At 40.8% G+C, this 12,418-nt stretch overlaps 1 protein-coding gene across 1 annotated transcript; it reads right to left on the bottom strand.

Annotated features, from left to right (window-relative positions):
• Nucleotides 1-1,243: 1,243 nt before the first annotated feature.
• Nucleotides 1,244-3,400, bottom strand: LOC147621045 (NAD(P)-binding Rossmann-fold superfamily protein). Its single transcript, XM_086825293.1, has one exon. The coding sequence runs from the start codon at nt 3,358-3,360 to the stop codon at nt 2,392-2,394; it is 969 nt and encodes a 322-aa protein (XP_086681419.1). The 5' UTR covers nt 3,361-3,400; the 3' UTR covers nt 1,244-2,391.
• Between the last annotated feature and the right edge of the window lie 9,018 nt (nt 3,401-12,418).

The raw sequence follows: 12,418 nt of genomic DNA, 5'->3' as shown, positions 1-12,418 counted from the left end.
CTCTTAGCACAATGAAGACTGAATGAGCAAAAGAGACTCTAGGCAAGCCTATTTATACTAATTGGAGGTTGGTCATTTAATAAAGTTAATATTTATAAATGCCCAATAATGCAAATAATGATAAATAAATACTAATAAATATGAAAAAAATACCAAATAAATCCTAGTAAATTCCCTAAAGCTTTGGGGATGTTCTAAATGATGCACAGGCATATGTATGCATATTATGCAAGATGCAGAGTGCTTTCTGATGCAAACCCTAAGGCTTCTACTGACTCTACATGCATGAATGATTCTCTCCAAGTGGGTTAAGGGACTTGACTCACTGACTGACCCACTAAGGCTAAGGAATGACCTATGTAGCTCGTGCCTGACTTATCCTGGACTGAGGATGTACAATGGGATCACGGCGTACGACAAATATCATCCTATTGGGTTCTAAAACTGTACAACTACTGCACTTCTGATGATGAGCCATCTTGTCACCATGCACTGAGTGCAGAGTGCATGTGACAGTGGAATTCGACAAATAGTAGCATTCATGACACCTCCTGCCTAATAAATTCAAAAACAGTATTTCGTTTCTGAATGAAATCTTATAGCATGCAACAGATAATATCATTTGTCAACTACAAAACCTTAGGTCCCAACATGAACTTACACGAACTTTCTCACTACTGAGCATCTTGTGAAACTTAGCCAAAAGCCCATCCAACCTTAAAAGTTCCTCTTTAGCATACCACACCTTGTTGCTAAATGCCTCATAAAAGCATTCGTGAAGTCCCCCCCTCCCCCCCCAAAAAAAAAAAAGATTGTTGCAAAGCTCTAAGAAGGTGCCTGCAAGGAAAAAAATCATTCTTTTCTATGATTCTAGAGGAAGGGACAAAAATTACAACTAGGCCAAACTTTCTTTTGGTGCCACCCCGTATTAGAAAAAAAACCAGGATACAGTATATTTGGACCTTTAAATTTGGACAAAAAAACCCTCACATACATTTAGAGGTTGAAAGTATAAAAATCGTTCATTTTCAGAAGGTTTGAATGCTAATCTGCAAATTTCCTAAAATTTGCAGAATTCACCTGCACTTCAGTGAGACAGGTTTTCAACTTGATGGAGAAAAAACTTTTCAAACACTGGTGCCACCATTGTTAGCATGACAACAAGATCCACAAAAGTCACCTCAAATTGTCCTGACTAGGCCAAAGTTTCTTTGGAGCTACCATTGTTGGCGTGACAAAAAGATCCAAAAAAGTCACCTCAAATTGTTGCAAATCAAAGGAAATCAACATTGAAAAGCAACCTCCTCAGAAATCAATCAACACAAAGTGAACCAACAGGGTCCCTAAGTTCAAAGTAGTTCTCTTTGTTTCTTCCTCCTCTCCAGCATGACTATTGCGTACCCACAACTCACAAATCCAAGAGAGACCCTTTCTTAGGCACAACACTTTGGTGTATAACAGGCACGCATCTGAGAGAGACCCTAGTCTTATATTCATGCAAATTTGTGATCCTGACATGATGTTTCTTATTGAACGAGGGACATGAAATGTTATTCGTGTGCAAGCACGAATGTTAGGCACAACACTTTGATGTATAACAGGCATGCATCTGAGAGAGACCCTAGTCTTATATTCATGCAAATTTGTGATCATGACATGATGCTTCTTATTGAACAAGGGACGTGAAATGTTATTCGTGTGCAAGCAGTCCATGGCTAGATGCACGATACTCCTAGAGCCTGGGGGTGCCTGACATGGAGTTGGACAGGAATCTCGACCACTATGGAGTTGGACAAGCAACATTGCCTGTCCATCCCTGACAGGGTCAGCTTGGATGAGCCCCCGCCCCCGATGTGGAGTTGGACAGCCAAGATTGCCCATCCATCTCTGGTAGTGGCAGCTTGGATGAGTCTATGTGGGATGGGCAGGGGTGATTGTGTATCCAGCCTCATAACCATGATAATCAATAAGATAGAACCATGTGGGCCCAATGATCCTGGTATTCGATACATATTTTATTGTAGACCAAGCAAATGGCTGTACACTACTGCTACATAGTGCATATAAGTTTGTAGCAGAAATTGATACATTTTGTAATCACCCTTCAAAAGCAACTGCTCTCTCTAAGGACTATTTGTGTGCCCTTCGGCTGCAAGACAGAGGTCAAAAGGGTTCCATGGAACAAAGCGCTGAGACCTCTGGCCCAAGGAACATCCAAAGGGAAGGCTGTGTAAGAGCATTCCATCACAAATTTACTACCATAACCATGCGCAATATAATAAATAGAGTCTCAGGTTGCAAGCTGAGGCCATCCCAGTGGATAAGGATGCATGGAAAATACAGTGTAGATTTGTGATGCCATCCCATTCTTTGTGATGGGTACATGAAGTTTTACCTGATAAGCTGCTGCTGGTGCTTTTCATAGACAAGTTGGGCAGTGGCAAGATCTACAAGCGCACATCCAACCGACTTGAAAACGGTGATGTCCTGCACATGCTGCCTACCCTGTTTCTCTCCTGAGACCAGCTGAGAAAGGGTTCCCTGTAAGCCGCTAACACCTGCAAGCTCTCCTGCCTCCTGGCAGGCTGCCTCCGTGTCCACGTAGACCATGCCTTGCCTGATGGCATCCTCATCGCACTCCCTCATGCTGGGAGTGAAAGAGCCCACGAGGTCCAAATGGGTCCCTGGTCTCAGCCAAGACCCCCGCACCATGGGTTGCTCCGACAGCGTGGCGCAGCTGATAAGGTCTGAGGCCCTTGCAGCCCCCACCAAATCGGGGCAAGCCAGCACGGTCCTCGTTGCCATCTCGTCCTGCAAGGCCCTCGCCAGCGACTCAGCTCTGCTCTGCGTACGGTTCCATATGATAATTTTTGTGATGGAGGGACAGGCGGCAACGTGCGCTTTGATCAAGTGGGGGGCCAAGGCGCCCGCGCCTACCATCAGAAGCACCTGGGCGTCTGGCCTCGCGAGGTAGCGCGCGGCCAGCGCAGACACGCAGGCCGTACGCCAGAGGGTGATCTCCTTGCCGTCCAAGAAGGCGAGGGGAAGGCCCGTCAGCGAAGAGGAGAGAAGGTAAGAGGCCGACACGGAGGGCAAGCCGAGAGTGACGTTGCTGGGGAAGACGCTGACCAGCTTCACGCCCATGTATGGAGGGCAGGAGGAGGAAGGGTTGATCGGCCAGGCGGGCATGAGGAGGAGAGTGGAGTCGGGAGAAGGCAGGCGGTGATGGTGGCGAGGAGGCGCTGCTATGGAGGTGGCGTCAACGAAGGCCTTGCGAAGATGGTCGATCAGCAGAGGGTAAGACAACAGCGATGAAATCTGGGACGCATCTAGAATACATAATGCTTCCTTAGACGCCATCGCTCCCCAGGCGAAAACTGGAGAGCTGGAATTTGATTTTTTATTTTTTTTTTAGTTTGGCTGGAATTAGAAACAACACACACCCCTACATGCCCGGACTCTCGCGAACCACCACTAACTCGAGCTGGAATTTCCTAATTTCCTCGGTAGTTCTAGCCCGTCTGTCTCACATCCTCGTAGTTCTAGACAATGCTAGCCCGTCCGTCACACATCCTCACTCTGTTGTCACACACATGAATGCTTCCATGGCAATGGATGTGAAAGAAAAGCTTTCTTTGCCTAGATGGAGGCAAGAAGAGAATAGCTTTGTGATAATAAAAGTAGCTCCAAATGGGAAGAGAGCTTAGCATAGCCTTGTATTTAGGCTTGATAAGCTGCGAGGGATTATAAAAGTCACACCTATGAAGAGTGGTTGGGCGGTAAGTTGAAGGGAGTTTTTTGTAACTTCCGATGGCAACTAACAAAAATGTCCTTTGTCCTAGAGGATGACGCTCCTAGTGGTTCCCTCTCACAAAAGAAGAAGCTGAAGCAAGGAGAAACCTACACTCAATCCTATCTAAGCAAGCAAACCAACAAAAACAAGCTATGCAAACATCCAATAAAGCACAAACAAGCAACATAGTACAGAATAGAGAGAGAGCTCACAAATATTATAATGCAAGGGAATGAATGTGTATTGCGCTTAATGTCAAAATTGACTTATATACAAATGACTATCGTTCACAATTGGCCAAATGACGTGTATTGCTTAATGTCAAAATTGACTTATATACAATCTAGTGTTCACACTCGGCCAAAAAAAAAAACCAAAATAGTCCCCATCATCATTAGTTCAAGCCTTAAGTATCTACACAAGGTTTGTCACTTCTCCATTTGTCATTAAGCATAGAGTAAGGCTGTTTTGTTGTCTAAGAGAGAGACTTCTGCTACAAGTGGGCCAAGCAGGTAAGATGGTGAAACGTCTTACGATAGGACATGCAGGTGAAACCATGTTAACCGCCGCTACTCATGGTTTAGAGCTTAAGCAAGAGCAAAGGCTAAAGCTATGGTGGATCAGGATAGCACACAAGTGTTTGATTAGGAGAATCATGATTCATAATGATGAGCCCAATATATAGGCTGAGTACAATCCATAATGATGAGCCCAATATATAGGCTGAGTACAATCCAACCCCTTAACTAGCTCCGAGATTCTTTCCCAGAATCACTCCACTATTCACTCTCCCTGATTCTCTCTTCCTGATTCTAGCTCCATAAATTATGGTGGGCTTATTGGTATCTTTCTTACCACTTGCATTTGTAAAGATTCCTCGGTGAATGTTTATTTATTGAGCCAGTTACTCTTTGGTAATTATAAAGAACCTTTGATCGATGTAAACTATATGCCCCATTTATCCTCTAAGGCTAAATACATGAGTATTTTGGTGCATATTTTAACACCTCTTAACAAAGAATTATACAATGTGCCTACACTTATACCTACTATATAGATAAGGGCACAAGCAAAATTTGCCTTAATCAATTTGCTCATAGTGGGCTTGCAATGCTAAAGGAGATACAAAAAGCACATAGCATAGCTCATTTACTTGCATCTTTGAATTTGCAAGAAACATGTGAAACTTGTATGTGGGCAAGCCATGAAGAAAAGAGTTTCCACAAGATATCAACAATAGAGCAATGTCTCCTATAGAATTGGTACATGTTGATCTTTATGGTAAGATGCCTACAAATGCTTTGAATGGATCTTCCTACTATTTGCTATTAGTGGATGCTTTTAGTAGGAAGATGTGGTTCTATTTCATTTGTGATAAGGTTGATGCCTTTGGCAAGTTTTGAAGAGTGGCATAAGCTTGTAAAACATAAGATTGGAAAGAAGGTGAAGAAATTTTATACAATTTAAAAACAAGAATTCACTTCAAGTTAATCTAATAGCTATTATAAGAAGCATGGCATTAAGCATTAGCTGACTAGTGCACATATGGCTTAGCAAAACCTTGTAGAAAATTGTAATTACACAGTTATAGAGGTGACAAGGTGCATGCTAGAAGGAAAAGAGCTTCCAGAGTCTTTGTAGATACTGGTAGTCAAAGCAGTATTGTATATCCTTAGTAAGTCCTTTAAAAACTTACTGAAGGGTATGACACCAAAAGAGTCCTATTTGGGTAATAAACCTTTCACTTCTCATTTTAAAACATTTAGATATGATTTGTTTGTGCATATACGAGATGATTCAAGAAAAAAGATTAAGGCCAAGAGCAAGAGGTTCTTGGATATAGCCAAGAATCAATAAAGGCATATCGGCTTTACGATTTAGAGACCACGAAGATTGATTAAGAAGATTGTAACTAGCCAAGGTGTGGTGTTTGTGGTGTAGCCACATTCAATGGAGGAGAAATCTCTTTGTACTTAATCATTGAACAAAGAAATGATCCACCATGTGCCTAGTTCAATCATAAAAAAATCCAAGGAGGAAGAGTTATTAGATGACAAAGACTATACAAACATTGCTAGTCCTCTACTGCATTGTAAGGAAAGGCATTTCCAAGGTGGGCATAATAGCTCTTTGATTAGCACAATCTATCAAAGATAACAAAATCCTTATCAAACGGACCATGAGAAAAAAGAAAATTAGAGAAGCAATGAAGATAATTAGATCTCATTATTGATACTGCCTTTGATGACTAAGATAATGGGAACATTCATGAGCTAGCTATTGTAGAAGAAGCACTAGCCAAAGAAAAGTGGAAGGAAGCAATGTAACTTGAGTAAAATTGCATTATATATAAAAAACAACACATGGGAGCTTATAGATTGACCACCAAATAATAAGGTAATTGGTAATAAATGGGTTTAAAAAATAAAGTTGATGGTCCATTAAAAAAGTATAAAGCTAGGTTGGCTGCTCAAGGGTTCTCACAGGGTGAAGATTTTGCTTTTGCTAAAAGATTGTCTCCCATAGCTGGCATGGCTGCTATCAAGGTGGTACTAGCCTTAGATGTTCATAAAAAGTGCCTTATTTTCACATGGATGTCAAATTAGCATTTGAAACATCTTAAGAAGTAGGCATATATAGCTTAATAAGTAGGCATATATAGCTTAACCACTTTGATTGAAGATGCATACATGAGAAAAAAATAAGCCCAATGGCATGGTTGCATAGGATATACCAATTTTGCAAAAAGATTGGATTTCACTATGAGTGATTCATATGATAACTCGTCTATTTTAAAAAGGCAAAGAAATAATCTAGCAAAAAGGGAGATGCTTGGCCACAAGTTTGAGATAAATAATTTGGGTCTTATGCATTTTTGTTTAGGGACTGACATCTGGAAGGAGTTAAGTAAGATTATTACATTCCATTAGAAGTATGCTTTAGAGATTCCCAAAGCACTTGGGATCACCAATTGCAAGCTTGTGTCTATGCTTATGGAGGTGAACATGAAGCTTTATGGAGAGGGTCCTTTACCACTAGTTAACACTTGGAAGTACAAGAAGTTAGTTAGAAGTTTTCTTTTTATCACACTAACACAAGACTTAATATCAATTTTATAATTGATATGCTAACCATTTTTTTCTAGAAAGCATGAGAGACTTGCTAGAAGCAAAGAATATAGGTGCTTAGATACATTAAAGGTACTCTTGAGTATGGCTTTACATACAACACATGTGACACTCATCAATTTAAATTGGGCAAGAGATTGTGATTCCAAGAAAAAAGTTTCTAGATATTTCTTCTCATTTGGTTTGAATGTGCTCTCAGGAAGATGCAACCAACAATGGCACTATCTTCTATAAAGGCTAAATTAAACGTGCCTTGTGGTGTAGTACAACAAAGGAGTATCTTAGTTGACATGAGAGTTTACATTAAGTGTTGCGCTACCATAATCAAAGTTTCATGGATATCTTCAAGAATTGTATGCTTCATGATTGCACAAAGCACAATAAGATTTAGGACCATGTGTTTCATGCTTGCACAAAGCACATTAAGATTTAGTATGACTATGTGTAAGGGATGATTAAGGACAAGATAGCAAAGTTTGAGTATTATTATATGGACCCAAATTGCACTGACATCTTTACCAAGGGCCTGTGTTCATGCTTGCACAAAGAACATTAATATTTAGTATCACTATGTGTAAGGGATGATTAATCACAAGATAGAAAAGTTTGAGTATTATCATATGGACCCAAACTGCACTGATATCTTTACCAAGGCTATTGGGAAGGACTAACTCACTTGACATGTTCATCAACTTAGAGTCGAGCCAAGAACCTAGTTCATCTTTGGATGGACATTGAGGGGTGTATCAGTATACACTAAATGCCCGCCCTTTAGCATATGTCATTATCATACAATGCATGTTTGTAAGGCTGCTATTTTAAGGAATAGCAGTGGGTTCTCTTGCAACTTTGGTGGAAATTGTGGCTTTTGTTAAAAATCATGGATCTAGGGAGGCTCATAGCAAGTGATTAAATTCATGATGAAGTTTAAGAGAAATAATAATACAAGATTATACTAGAGGTTAAGCAATCACAATAATAAGAACATAAACTCAATAATCTCCTTGCAATAATCAAGCTTCATAAACCCATATTTATAGCCTTGGGAAGGGCTCCAATCCATGATTTATGTGCATCCTAGTGCCAACCATGTGTTCATTAATGCTCGCACTACATGTGCTCCCTTGGCTTCCTCTAAGGTTTGTACTAAAGCTTTGGTTGGAGGCTTACATTTAAAGACTTTCCTTGCATTTTCGTAAGTGGCTTCTTAATATTCCCTTGGGGGTGCTTAATTGTGGTGTTTCTATTTAAGAATTTCATCTTTTGATCAGGCAATAGTTTCACTACAAGACAATATGGGGGTTGTACTTCACCTTCTCCATTCTTATTCTTGTGATTCTTCTTGCTTTGCCCCTCTTTTTTCATCTTTGATTTTGGCTTACGTGTACTCATCATTGTACTGAGGCCACTCCTTTTGTAAAGAAGATTGGGGAAGCTACATAAAAGTGGTGTCAAAGTCGATGTAGTGTAGGAGGGGGCGCCTTTGGCATGCTCCCTCTCCTATACAGACAAGACTTCTTACATAGACCTCTCACTTCACCCAAAGTACGTTACCTAAGTAGTCATCTCTTGCACAACTAAGTAGTTTTTAAAGATATATTACATTAGTTATTGCTCCTTATTGCACAAATTTAAAGCATTTTTAGTAGTGAGGAAACACTTCAAGAAGTGAAAATGTATAAGGAGTGTGAGAGAGGTGTGAACACTTCAAGCAATGTAGATATTCAAGTAGAGTCACAAAACAAGGAACTTTTGTTCATTCTCTATATAGGAAAAAAAAACATTCACATAATTCCCTAGATATAAATGAACATATCTAGGAAAAGTGAAAATTAGGGAAAATGAAACATTTTCTTAGATACGCTAACTAGGAAATACAACGCGGTATGGTTTTCTCTATACAGGAAAATTTACCTACATAGTAGAATTTTCCTATATATAAAAATTTACCTACATAGGAAAAAAATTCCTTTGTAGCCAAATTTTCTCTATATAGGAAAATTTTCCTATGTATGCAAATTTGCCTATATAGAGAAATCCATGCATTGTATTTCGTAGTTAGTCTATCTAGGAAAGTGTTTCATTTTCCCCAGTTTACACTTTTCCTAGATATCCTTCTTTGTACCTAGGAAATTATATACATTGTATCTCTATGTTGGGAATGTTAGCAGCTGACCTTCTAGATAGTTCTCTGAATCATGTTAATATATTACATCTACTTACAACATTATATCTATTAAGTAGTTCTATAAAGCATTATAAAATATAAATCTCTTTATTTATCAAATATTAAGCGATAAAAGTTTACATATTTAAGAAGAGAGCTAAAAGCGGTCAACATACACCATGTTCAAATAAAGTACTTCAAGGTAGTACTTCAAGCTTATCTAAATCTCATGGGATTGTGTCTATATCTAAACTAATAGGCATGGGTTGTGCATTAAATTTAACTTTCTTATTGGTAATAGGCCAATGCCCAATGTCACAAATCATAATGTCACTCCTAGGCCTTTTCATATCCTTTTAGTTTTTGAAACCACTATTCTCCTTCTTTAGATTGACATATGTACTCTTGAGAGAAAAGTACATGTCTTGAATTGTATACACTCTCATGTACTTCAATAAGACCATCTCCATATCCTCCTTTGAAATGTGGCTTACCTACATTCATGATAATAAATATATGCATTTTCAAAGCATATTGAATTTACACGTACACGTGCTCCCATTCACACTACATGTATATGCACATTTGCACGAGCGTGCACTCACTCTTACACATTTTCTCCTATATACACAATTGCACTCGTGCATGCACACACACATTCACGCATTTATACCCCCATGTTTTAGACCTGAATGTGCATCCATTTGTGCATGTGCACACACACATTCATATGTGCACACCCACATTCACTTGTGGCATCCACCTTCATGTACATTCACTTGCATCATACATCCACCTTCATTCACTTGTGGGCATCCACCTTCATGTACATTCACTTGCATCATACATCCACCTTCATTCACTTGCATCATACATTCACTTGCATCATACATCCACCTTCATGCACATTCACTTGCGTACATCCACCTTCATGCACATGCACGTGCCTCTGTATATTCATTGACTCCATGCTCAATACACCCACTCTGCAAAGAGTAAGAGAGAGGATTGATGTGGGAGGTGTGTGTGTGTGTGAGTGAGAGAGAGAGAGAGAGAGAGAGAGAGAGAGAGAGAGAGAGAGTGAGTGAGTGAGATTGAGAGTGATTGAAGGGTGTAGATGTGGGAGTGATTAAAGGGTGTAGATGTGGGAGAGGGGTGTGTGTGTGTGTGTGTGTGTGTGTGTGTGTGTGTGAGAGAGAGAGAGAGAGAGAGAGAGAGAATGAGAGTGAGATTGAGAGTGATTGAAGGGTGTATATGTGGGAGTGATTAAAGGGTGTAGATGTGGGATAGGGGTAAGCTGGGAGCTAGAGAGATCTATTATCAAGAAGGGCTAGAGTGTTTCTCCAACCCAAGTTGAGCGAACGGGGCTTGAGAGCTTGCAAAGAAGAGCTTGAGAGTTTAAGATCTTGCGAAGAAAAGCTTGAGAGCTTGAAAGCATGATATCTAGAGAGCTTGAGAGCTTGAGCGCTTGTGAAGAGGGGCTTGAGATTTTGAGAGCTTGAGAAGAAGAGACGAGAGAAAGCTTAAGCAAAAGAAAGAAAAGGTTGAGAGATGGTATGAGAGAAAGAGTGTTGAACAAGCAGTAGCAATGTAGAAAGGGTAGGCGAGAAAGAGCAAAAAGCTTAAGACAATGAGATATTGATTCTCCACACCCATAGAGAAAGAGAGGAGAGACAAGCCTTTCCAACTTCATCACCAACCACACTGCTTCTACAACCACAAGAACCTAGCCTCCAACTCAAAGACACTGCTAGCACGAGGCTAGGATCGACTACCAAAGCCCAGAAAAGCCCAAGACCCACACCAACATAGCCCCAACCACTGCTAGCACACTGACTGTGCCAAAGCCCACACCCCACAACAGCATGCATTCAAAACACTAACACATCCAATGTTGGCATGATCGATGCTAGTAATCGACATCTTTAAAGCCATTGATAAAGCTACAAGCCCCTAGATCAGATAACCTAATGCTGGCACTATCGTGTAAGCAACCACACAGTACACACCAAAATCGACATCGGAAACTAGGAAACACTACCACCAATAAGAAGCAACCAGCAATAAGAAGCAACCAGCAAGAAGTCATCCCTCATTCGGCCACTATCTACATTCTAGCAAGAAGTCATCCCTCATTCGGCCACTATCTACATTCTAGCAAGAAGATGTCCCTTATTCAACCACTATCTACATTCTAGCAAGAAGACGTCCCTTATTCGGCCGCTATCTACATTCTAGCAAGCGATAATCATCAACACAACATTGATGTCACCATTCTTCTCGACAACAACTGGTAAGTGAAGGTGACATACATCCCTGAGTGGGTAGAGTGTTTCCCACAGAGGGTACAATTGGTACAATTGGGTTTTCTTATTGTAAGTACATCACCCGGATAGTCTAATTATTAAACAACCCACAAGTCCAACAGAAAATCCGAGTAAGAACAAACCCAAATCCTCCTCCACTTACAACTAGACCCTTGCAGGTTTTTGGTGTGCATTCAATCCCCTTCACTCACATCCTTTTGCCCCACCAACACTTAGGCACATCGCTAAGGTAGTCCTTCCTACCTTGTGGTCCATCTAACACCCATGCCTTCTGTCGATCGCACCCAATGGTCTCAACCGCACCTTATCAAGGCACTATGACAATGGATCCCATTCTTTCACGCAGCATTCGCTTTGCATGCTTGTCTTTGATCTAGTTGTCTTGTCTTGTCTTCTTCACTGAGTCTTGTTCTTGCTCAGTCCAACCCTCTTCCCATCCATGAATCACAATTTTGACGTCTGCACACTCACATGGGCTACTAGCCTTCCACCCCTGCATGGCATGCTTGGACTTCATGAAGATGCCCCATCGGAGAATCCTCCATCTTTCCCAATTACATGGGCATCCCAATCCTTATCCATGGAGCCGTCAGAATCCATGCACCCAAATGACAATCTTCACACGATGCGGTGACTCAATCAACTATGCTCTGTATCTCCATCCACGACACAAAGCTTGCCTACATCCATGCTAATGAAGCAAGGTAGAGATTCCAAGAGGTCAAAGCAAGGCCACATGCCCAAGGTTGACATCATGGTCCAACCTTAGGCATGGTCCAACAATCCCAAAATGTCAAAGTAACACTACATGCCTAAGGTCTGCATGGTTCGACAATGCCAAATTTTACCCCCAAGACATGAAATCTATGTAACTCCCTTCTTTCTATCGACATCACTATGCTTCAAGAAAGTGGGTTCTATAGCCACCAATGTTTCAAAGAGTGGCTCAAGAAGCACCCGGATCCATTCGACCATGTCTAGCATGCCACCCACCACAGTTCAA

The sequence above is a fragment of the Cibotium barometz genome, chromosome 31, assembly GCF_041138505.1.
Source record: "Cibotium barometz isolate CiBa-2024 chromosome 31, ASM4113850v1, whole genome shotgun sequence".
Classification (NCBI taxonomy): domain Eukaryota; kingdom Viridiplantae; phylum Streptophyta; class Polypodiopsida; order Cyatheales; family Cibotiaceae; genus Cibotium; species Cibotium barometz.
The sequence above is the reverse complement of the archived record's forward strand: the minus strand, read 5'-3'. Positions and strand labels throughout refer to the sequence as shown.

Coding starts and splice junctions, on each gene's coding strand:
- LOC147621045 (XM_086825293.1), bottom strand. CDS start 3,360: ATGGCGTCTAAGGAAGCATTATGTATTCTAGATGCGTCCCAGATTTCA.